The sequence below is a fragment of the Physeter macrocephalus genome, chromosome 11 (genome assembly GCF_002837175.3).
Source record: "Physeter macrocephalus isolate SW-GA chromosome 11, ASM283717v5, whole genome shotgun sequence".
Lineage (NCBI taxonomy): Eukaryota > Metazoa > Chordata > Mammalia > Artiodactyla > Physeteridae > Physeter > Physeter macrocephalus.
The window spans coordinates 57,112,680-57,123,897 of NC_041224.1; the positions used below are offsets into that span (position 1 = coordinate 57,112,680).

Below are 11,218 nucleotides of genomic sequence, written 5' to 3' on the forward strand. Positions count from 1 at the left end.
CATAGTGAACATGATTTTCGAATAAGAGCTCATAACTATTTTCCTTCCCTATGCTTATCTTAAGTACTCACAATACCCCCTGGGCAATGATTTTCACTCTCTGAATACCACGCATAAAACCTGATCAAAATAAATTTGCCTTAGGATGTACTTTGTTAAAAGTGCACTTGAAAGGCAAACCTGAAAGAGTAAGCATGGCATTAATTCTCTCCAATAAATTATGCTTGAACTTTCAGAATAAAGGCTTCTCAGTACTTTAACAGAATCAACAACTACTTTGTGTTTTTGAATTACAGAATCTAGACAGCAGATGAAATTAACATTATAATAGGAGGAAAGGTATTGCAAATTACCTATAGCTTTGTCTAAATCTTAGTGTCTAAGATTACAGCCAAAGTCCTATCAGAAAAATCAACAAGCCCTAGGGTATCCCTCCTTGTTCTTTGTCATCATGCCCCTCTCAATACACAATGTTTCTTCAATGCACATTTTTTCCTTTTCAGTTAAGTGGCTTCTACAAAGGCCTGAATTACCTAATTCCCAGATCCTTGTAGAGATTAGAACTGAGTTGAGAATCTGCTGGTCTTTTCTCTTAGTCCACATGCCAAGTAAATTGCTAGAAAGAATTGCAAATATACCTTTGCACACAGGGGCAATCTACATATTACTATAGCTGTGTTTGTATGTCTGTCTTTTTAATGCCAATTATGATAAGGAAGGATGCAAATTAGAGTAAAAACTCAAAAAAAAGCAGTGATGCCTAGTAAAAATTCTTAATTTAAATGTTTGCTTTGCAGAAGTGCTTCTCCCTTACCTGAAAATTTTAAAGGCCTAAGGCATTAAGAATAGGTGTGCTTGCTTTGCTAAGGCATAAATTCATTTTAATAAATGGTAATATGGTAAATGGCATTACATTATATACATTACAAACTAGAGATTTCAATCAATAACATATTCCTTATGAAAAAGAACACTTTTATTCTTGAGGACCTAGTAATTTCATCATAATGTGTGATATACTAAGTCTTATTGTACAAAAAGCTTGTCAGTCTGTCTTCAAGAAGTTATCATTTTAGTTATGGGAACAGAACAGATAGAAAAACAGGTAAAGGATTTGGATATGTTATAATTAGTATTAAATGTAGCCGACATCTATGAAGAAACAAAACTTGTATCCACTATTTATGAAAATTCAGAGTCTTTTTAAGCTGGAAAGCCATATATTTTCCAAATTAACAAAGATAATCTAAACTCAATGTAAATCAACACACATATGATTTTGATTATTTATGTCGGTGAAAACACTAACATAAAAAGGTGAAACAACATTTAATTGATGTAATTATTTAGTATAAATAGCCTAATGGGAATGAAGAGCCTATCCATGTAACACAAAGCCAGTCAAATTGATCCATGAAATATATCAGAAGACATTATGTTATGCTCTCCAGAAAAATCTGGCTAAATTTTCCCCAGTCCGTTGTCCCAATGGAGTAGGGAAGTAGCAAAAGACCCTTAAATTTGGTCATCTTGAGTTGAAATACCTTTAATTTCTTAAAAATCAACACAGAGAATTTATATGGAAGGTCTTCAAAGTCAAATCACAGCACCTGTTTTTATTAAAGTTTTGTGGCTTTTTTTTCTCCCTCGAGCTTGCAGAGTTGTCTTGGCCCTCCTGGAAAAGACCTGGCTCAAAAAAGCAAAAAGAGGTTTTAGGAGCGTGAATCAGGTATTAGACTACAAGGGGTATTAATAAAACCACTACCACCGGAGCAAATCCTTACAGCGTTTACTCTAGCTTTCAAGTGCTATTTTAAATATTTTACATAAAACCAGAACAGTTTGAAAACTGGACCCTCAGGTTATGGGGTATTGTTTTGTTTTTTCCTAAACTGTAATTTTTAGAGGTATTTGTATTGTCTTAGCCGATTTCCCAATTCTCGAGTCCTACATTTATCGACGCGGAAGAACCACTCGCAGATGGAGATCTGGTACAAGTGGCAACATCAGGAAGTGGGCAGAAGCAGGAGGCACAGGTGGGAGGGATCTGTGCTGGGGGCGGTGCTACCGCGTGGGGCAGTGCAGGCTGACGGAACCCGAGCGAGCGAGGTCGGTGTTGCGCAGGGGACTAGTCCGGCGCAGGACGCCGAGCTTTTGCACCCCAGCTGGTTCCGGCTGGGGAAAATGGCGGTGACTGGGGCGGTGTCCCGGGAGCAGCTGGTGGGCTGGTGCACCCAGCAGTTGCGGAAGACTTTCGGCCTGGATGTCAGTGAGGAGATCATACAGTAAGACCGGTTCGGGTCAGAGGCGGGAAGGAGCTCTGGGATGTGCACTGGCTGAGCAAACGGGGAAACGGAGAGGGCTAAAAAGTTGATGAGAGTGAAGAAATGTGATAAAAGGGTTGCGGTCTATCTACGAGCGCCGAATTTTGACCTCCGGCTTTATAGTTTAGCTTCTGGAATAGGGTGTCATGCTCCACAATCGGCTGGTGGGGCCTTTTTTTCCCCCAGGAAAACGCCAGATCCGTGATAATTAGACCTGTAAGTCTGTCCCAGGAGCCAGTTTCCTTATAGATTGTGGAGAGAGGGGGCAAGACAAATTGTCTTTCCAGAAATTCCTTACTCTGAACATTTTAGTTTGCCCGATCCGGGTTGTGTCAAATAAGACCTGAAATTTAAATGGAGGTAGCGTGGTACTGTGTAAAAAGTAGCTCCTGACCCGGGAGTCCCGGTTTTATTTTCTGTGGTCATTCACCAGTTTTGGAGCCTTAGGCAACTTAATTTTCCATCTTTGTACCTTAGTTTCCTCGTCTGTAAAATGAAAAATTAGCAGAGATTATCTTTAATAACGCGTTATGATTGTAATGAAGTGGAAATGGTGACATGATTTAATATCTGCTTTCAACTGATTTAACTTTTTTTTTTTTTTTTGGCGATACTGCATGCCAGGACAAAAAGACGGTTGATGAGTGAGGAGGTGGGGGAAGTGCAGTGTACCGAGATATCTGTTTTAAACTGTTTAAATTTTTTTTTTTTTTTTTTGGCGATACTGCATGCCAGGACAAAAAGACGGTTGATGAGTGAGGAGGTGGGGGAAGTGCAGTGTACCGAGGAGCGTAGGAAAAAGGACTCTCATTAAAATTTGAGAAACTCGTGAGGTTAACTGCAAGGGATGAATTTAACTTGAGAACTAAAAGATGGGTAGGTGGCAGTGCAGAGTTCAGGAGGAGGGAAAAACTTCTACAAAAATTGGACTTAAAGAACCTGGGAGTGTTTCTTGATTTGGTTTCTTGCTCATTGTTGCTGAAACCTAAATTGCAGTTCTAGGGCTTTTGTAGGAAGTAAGGTGAATTTCTGATTTTGGGAGAAAATAGACTTGTTGACAAGGAGAGAGTTAAGAGAGCCAATTTTAAAGGATTATGTTGAACACTGGAATAGACTATCAAAAAAACCTCAGTTAAGCAAATATTATATGATATCACTTATATGTGGAATCTAAAAAATAACACAAATGATTTTATTTACAAAACAGAAACAGACTCACAGACATAGAAACAAACTTATGTGTACCAAAGGGGAAAGGGGGGGGGATAAATTAGGAGTATGAAATTAACAGATACACACTACTGTATATAAAATAGTTAAACAACAAGGATTTACTGTATAGCACAGGGAACTACGTTAAATATCTTGTAATAACCTACAGTGGAAAAGAATCTGAAAAATAATATGTAACTGAATCACTTTGCTGTACATCTGAAACTAACACAATATTGTAAATCAACTATACATCAATTTTAAAAAATTGACAAAAAATATTTTTTAAAAAGACAAAAAAAAAACCCAGCCAAATTGTATGGCTTGGCTTTACCCTTGTTTGAAGGCAAGATCAGGTTAAGTAGTTTTCAGGCATTTTTTAAAGCAGTGGAATGCTGTCAAATGAAATAATGAAGCTTTGTAATATACCAAACAGAAAAAAGTCAATCAGTTTAAAAAAAAAAGATTGAGTCTATTTTTGATGAATCAACAATGGAGTATGAATAATTGCAATCTTCTCAGTCTCAGAATCCAGTTGTATTTTGTTGCTTACACAGTATTAGGAAAATTCCTAAGTCTCATAGATTGTGGTTTAATAGCTCATTGTGCAGCCTTAGATTTTCCTCAGTTAAACTTATCCATACCCTTAAAAGAGGAGTGATCAGAAATTTCTGTTTTAAAGTTGAAGCAATAAGTATGGCTGTACACCTGCTTGCATTTAAAAATATTTATAAATATAAGTTAGACAAGAATTATTCAAAACTTAAAATAAGCCCTAAAGCTACCTATAATATAATGCTATTGGAACCACTTCCTAGGTTTTCACTAGTTATTGCACAACAGGCTATAATGGCACAATGAAAGTGTTGGCTGTGTAAATTTGCTGTACCTTGTCTTGCCTGATATTAATTGAGAATTACCCAGGTGTACTATACTAGTGTGCTAGCTAGAACAATTTGACATCAGCAGCCTGAATTTTTTAAAAGGACAGCACAGAGCTACTACCTTCCTAATCAGTGATACATTTATGAGACCTTAAGGTCTATGCACAGAGTTAGCAAAATAAACTTTGTTCCACAATCTGCATTAGTTCATGTTTTGGATGAATCTATTTTGTTAAGATTTGATATATAACACATTTGAATATATGTTGTTCTTTCTTATACTTTGTTGAATAGTTAAATGACATTTATTCAATTGTTTCTGGAACTCTTTAAGTAATTCCCTAGTGGTTTGAATACTCCAGAGTTAAATGATCCTTGAGGTTCCTTGCAGCTCTGTGAGTTCTTGATGCCAATTAATCTTTTAATGGGGCCTGGTAAGTTTGGGGATCAAGTTGATTAAACCTTGAAAGTCCTGAAAAACAATTGTGTATTTTTAAAAAATTTTTGTGATGGATTAGTAGATGCTCTTAAAGAGGCACAAAGGCACAGGTTTGTTCACTTATAGATTGTAACTCTGCAAATCGACCACCACATTAGGAAAAGAACCCAGTACATGTACTACCAAGAATGGGATAATTACATGATTTTTTTTAAATTTAAAGGATGTAACATTATTGTAATAATTCTTCTTACATCTCATAGCAGTGTATCTACTTTACAGTTTCTTCAGATCATATAATGCTTTCATGGTCTGATATCTTAATTTTTTCACTTCTTACTTCTCTAATGACGTGACATAGTCCCTGTAGAAAACTAAAAAAATCAGAAAAGCGTAAAGGAGGAAACCAAGATTACCATAATACCACAACCCAGAGATAACCATCATTTCTCTCTTAGTGTTTTTTCCTATGCATATTATAATACATTTTCAAAATATATTTATTGTAGGGAAAAAAAGAAAATAAAAATAAACCCAAACTCTTTTTAATCATCTCTCTTAATGGTAATCATTTTGGTGTATAACCTTCTAGCCTTTTTTCTACACATAAGTGTACGGATATATACATTCCTTTTATAGCAATTGGGATCATATGCTGTACAGTCTGTCCTACTATTTCACTTTATATGAGAGTGTTTTCTCAAGTAATAATAATTACTGAGAAATTACTGAATTACTGAATTCCCTGGCAGTCCATTGGTTAGGACTCCGTGCTTTCACTGCCAAGGGCGCAGGTTCAATCCCTGATTGGGGAACTAAGATCCCATGGCTGCATGGTATGGCCAAAAATAATAATAATAATAAAGTAAAATAAACAAGTCAGTGATTTTTTTAAAAATAATAATTATTCAAAAATTTCACTTTTTGTGGTCGCATATTATATTTTATAAAGTCCAAAAACTTGAATTCATTTGCCCATTTCATTGATGAATGTTTAAAATAGTTTCCAGTTTTTCACTAACTCAAATAATGATGTAGTTAATTTTTTTGCATAAACTTTCCTGTGTCTCTTATTTCTTAGAGAGTTCTGTAAATGGAATTATTGGATTCTTTTTAAGGCACTTTAAATATATTGGCTGATTGATTTATAGAAAAGTTGTACTGACTTGTACTCCCATCCCATTTCACTTTTAGGAACCTTTCATACCATTTTCTTAAAATAGATCTGCTCATTCTGATGTGATGCTAATCTTGATTTATAATTTTTAAGAATGTTAAATCAGTAACTGGTTAGCTTGTAGTATATATTCATATTTTTAGCAAAAAAGAAATTTTAGGTTTTGCAGTATAAAGATGAAGTAATTTGTATTGTTCCTAGGAAAATATAATGACTGCAGATGTGTGGTTATGGAAAATATTCTTTTTTTTTTTAGTAACAGTTATTTTTAACAGTTTTTTTGAGATGTAATTTTTATTCAAGTCACTTGTTTTAAATGTAAAATTTGATGAGTTTTGACAAGTATATATAGCCTTGTAACCACCCCTCAATCAAGACATAAGTAGTCCTTGCTTTGCACAGTAGTATGGAACCGTAAAAATGACCATGCAATCTGCAATAAAAAAACTTAATAAAAAAATGGGGAAATTTTTGATTATTCCATGACCTTCAAAAATGTTTGTCAAAATATTAAAAACTCTCCTGCTGTCAGAATAAATTTAAAAAATAGTAAAACAAACACTTATTTAGTACACTTTAAATTTTTAAAAAAATTTTATTTTATTTTGGAGTGTAGTTGATTAACAATGTTGTGTTAGTTTCAGGTGTACAGCAAAGTGATTCAGTTATACATGTACATGTATCTATTCTTTTGCATTCTTTTCCCATTTAGGTTAGAAAGTATTCCTATGTTAAGGACAGCTCCACAAACCTATCTTCAAAACACTGATTTGATTCTAGAAATACAAGAAGATTACATGAAGGTTATATTATGAACTACTTGAGGTCAGAGTCTTAGTTCTAATCAAATTTATATCCCTAGCATCTAACCTAGAACTTGGCTCAAAGTAAACACTCTAATGGATTAATGAATGTTTTTTACTACCTTGATCTCTGTTACGATTATTGAAAAACATAGTATAAGCTAGCCTTGTTTTAACAACTTACTTCTTTGCTTCTTGAGGTATGTTTTGTCAATTGAGAGTGCTGAAGAGATACGAGAATATGTTACTGACCTTCTTCAGGGAAATGAGGGCAGAAAAGGTCAATTCATAGAAGAGCTTGTAACTAAATGGCAAAAGAATGATCAGGAGCTGATTTCTGATGCTCTGCAGCAGTCCTTCAAAAAAGATGGTAAGTTAAGTTAATGTAATTAACTTAAGTAAATTAAAGTAAAGGTTGAAATATTGGTAAATTAGCTGGTTTATAGGACCTGGTATGTTCTGTCACCCATATTTCCTCACGACTAACTTAAGCAGAATCATGCATATACATGTTTTTAGTTCAGTTCTACTTGATCTGTAATGAGTATTGTTTTAGTTCAGACTTTTTCAACTTAGAAAATATCACAAAAATACTTGTTTATAGATACAAATGTGGCTTCAGAATAACTTGGAAAATTTATACATAAAGAAAAACTTTAGTTATGTGTATACATGAATGTAAGTAAATGTTGACCAGTTTTAGTATGAATAGCATTTAGAAGTAACTATTAAGTTAAACAGTACAAAAGATGAGCACCAAACTAAATAAGTCATTATTATTATACAGTCTAAAATATCAGATTTTAACTTTTTTTTTTTTTTTGGGTGTGCCGCACGGCTTGCAGGATCTTGGTTCCCGCACCAGGAATTGAATCCAGGCCCTTGGCAGTGAAAATGAGGAGTCCTAACCACTGGACTGCCAGGGAATTCCCTTTAATTTAAGGTCTTAATTTTAGCCAGTAGTCTTTATTATTGACTACATCTTGAAAATGATGGTTTAAATTTAATTCTGATTAGAGAGGAAAAGATAATTTAAAAACCTCCCTGACTTGTTATCTTGACTGTAAATATTAAGCATTGTCTTCTCTTTATTAGCTATTAATTCACCAATGAATCCTCGTATTTCCAATCTATCTATGTACATATATATATATATATATATTTGTCTTCTTCTTCTTCTTCTTTAAAGAAATTTTAGATGGGCAGAGGTCAGGAGACCAGCTAAAGAGGAGTAGGCGGAAAGGGAGAAACAGACAGGAAGTTCCTGCATTTACTGAACCTGATACAACCATAGAGGTCAAAACACCTTTTGATTTGGCCAAGGTGAGTGCTTAGAAAATGAGGCTTTTCTGGCTATATGGAGAAGAGCAAACAACTGACACATTTCAGAGAGCAAAGGGTATAAATTGGTCTAGAATGGCAACTTTTCAACAAATGCATGAATTTTAGAGAGTGATAATGATAACATATTACTTTCTATATGGTAGATATTTTTTGACAACCTGATTAAATAAGTATTAAAAGGACATCTTCAGGCTTCCCTGGTGGCACAGTGGTTAAGAATCCACCTGCTAATGCAGGGAACACGGGTTCGAGCCCTGGTCCAACTCTCCTGCTGTCAGAATAAATTTAAAAAATAGTAAAACAAACACTTATTTAGTACACTTTAAATTTTTAAAAAAATTTTATTTTATTTTGGAGTGTAGTTGATTAACAATGTTGTGTTAGTTTCAGGTGTACAGCAAAGTGATTCAGTTATACATGTACATGTATCTATTCTTTTGCATTCTTTTCCCATTTAGGTTAGAAAGTATTCCTATGTTAAGGACAGCTCCACAAACCTATCTTCAAAACACTGATTTGATTCTAGAAATACAAGAAGATTACATGAAGGTTATATTATGAACTACTTGAGGTCAGAGTCTTAGTTCTAATCAAATTTATATCCCTAGCATCTAACCTAGAACTTGGCTCAAAGTAAACACTCTAATGGATTAATGAATGTTTTTTACTACCTTGATCTCTGTTACGATTATTGAAAAACATAGTATAAGCTAGCCTTGTTTTAACAACTTACTTCTTTGCTTCTTGAGGTATGTTTTGTCAATTGAGAGTGCTGAAGAGATACGAGAATATGTTACTGACCTTCTTCAGGGAAATGAGGGCAGAAAAGGTCAATTCATAGAAGAGCTTGTAACTAAATGGCAAAAGAATGATCAGGAGCTGATTTCTGATGCTCTGCAGCAGTCCTTCAAAAAAGATGGTAAGTTAAGTTAATGTAATTAACTTAAGTAAATTAAAGTAAAGGTTGAAATATTGGTAAATTAGCTGGTTTATAGGACCTGGTATGTTCTGTCACCCATATTTCCTCACGACTAACTTAAGCAGAATCATGCATATACATGTTTTTAGTTCAGTTCTACTTGATCTGTAATGAGTATTGTTTTAGTTCAGACTTTTTCAACTTAGAAAATATCACAAAAATACTTGTTTATAGATACAAATGTGGCTTCAGAATAACTTGGAAAATTTATACATAAAGAAAAACTTTAGTTATGTGTATACATGAATGTAAGTAAATGTTGACCAGTTTTAGTATGAATAGCATTTAGAAGTAACTATTAAGTTAAACAGTACAAAAGATGAGCACCAAACTAAATAAGTCATTATTATTATACAGTCTAAAATATCAGATTTTAACTTTTTTTTTTTTTTGGGTGTGCCGCACGGCTTGCAGGATCTTGGTTCCCGCACCAGGAATTGAATCCAGGCCCTTGGCAGTGAAAATGAGGAGTCCTAACCACTGGACTGCCAGGGAATTCCCTTTAATTTAAGGTCTTAATTTTAGCCAGTAGTCTTTATTATTGACTACATCTTGAAAATGATGGTTTAAATTTAATTCTGATTAGAGAGGAAAAGATAATTTAAAAACCTCCCTGACTTGTTATCTTGACTGTAAATATTAAGCATTGTCTTCTCTTTATTAGCTATTAATTCACCAATGAATCCTCGTATTTCCAATCTATCTATGTACATATATATATATATATATATTTGTCTTCTTCTTCTTCTTCTTTAAAGAAATTTTAGATGGGCAGAGGTCAGGAGACCAGCTAAAGAGGAGTAGGCGGAAAGGGAGAAACAGACAGGAAGTTCCTGCATTTACTGAACCTGATACAACCATAGAGGTCAAAACACCTTTTGATTTGGCCAAGGTGAGTGCTTAGAAAATGAGGCTTTTCTGGCTATATGGAGAAGAGCAAACAACTGACACATTTCAGAGAGCAAAGGGTATAAATTGGTCTAGAATGGCAACTTTTCAACAAATGCATGAATTTTAGAGAGTGATAATGATAACATATTACTTTCTATATGGTAGATATTTTTTGACAACCTGATTAAATAAGTATTAAAAGGACATCTTCAGGCTTCCCTGGTGGCACAGTGGTTAAGAATCCACCTGCTAATGCAGGGAACACGGGTTCGAGCCCTGGTCCGGGAAGATCCCACATGCTGCAGAGCAACTAAGCCCGTGCGCCAGAACTACTGAGCCCGCACTCTAGAGCCCGCGAGCCACGATGACTGAGCCCGCGTGCCACAACTACTGAAGCCCACGTGCCTAAAGCCTGTGTTCCACAACAAGAGAAGCCACCACAATGAGAAGCCCTCTCACCACAACGAAGAGTAGCCCCCACTCACTGCAACTAGAGAAAGCCTGCGTGCAGCAACAAAGACCCACTGCAGCCAAAAATAAATAAATAAAATAAAAAAAATTATTTTTGTAAAAAAAGGACTTCTTCGCTTAGAGATTATAGATAGATAGATGTGATAGAAAATTTTTAATGAAATACACCAGGACTTCAATTTCAACATTTTTTGTGGCTTTGTACTAAAAGAATGCACAATTCTAGCTGTTTTAAGAGCGTTCCCATTTAAGGCCATTCCCTACCCATCATCATCATCATTATTTAGCATTTAGAACTCTTTCATATTCTCTCTTGGCTCTAAAAATAGCCCTGTGAGGTAAGCAGAAATATTTATATTCAGGGCAATTTGACAAGCTAAATTTCCCAGCAGAAGGTAATAGTTAATTATGCTAAGATGGAAGAGTAGTGATCAAAAAATTCTGAGTGATGACCACGCAAAAAAACATGGAAGGGATTCCCTGGTGGCACAGTGGTTGAGAGTCCGCCTGCCGATGCAGGGGACACGGGTTCGTGACCCGGTCCGGGAAGATCCCACATGCCGCGGAGCGGCTGGGTCCGTGAGCCATGGCTGCTAAACCTGCACGTCCGGAGCCTGTGCTCCGCAACGGGAGAGGCCACAACAGTGAGAGAGCCACGTACCATAAAAAAAAAAAAACCAAAAACAAAAACATA

At 35.3% G+C, this 11,218-nt stretch overlaps 1 protein-coding gene across 1 annotated transcript in view; it reads left to right on the forward strand.

The window, feature by feature from the left end:
* Positions 1-2,142: 2,142 nt before the first annotated feature.
* Positions 2,143-11,218, forward strand: part of TRIP4 (thyroid hormone receptor interactor 4) — a 78,520-nt gene continuing 69,444 nt past the window's right edge. Inside the window, exons 1-3 of the mRNA XM_024128862.3 lie at positions 2,143-2,285; positions 7,040-7,209; positions 8,029-8,162. Coding sequence (XP_023984630.1) covers positions 2,185-2,285; positions 7,040-7,209; positions 8,029-8,162 — 405 coding nt within the window. The 5' untranslated portion in view covers positions 2,143-2,184. The remainder of the gene's footprint in view (positions 2,286-7,039; positions 7,210-8,028; positions 8,163-11,218) is intronic.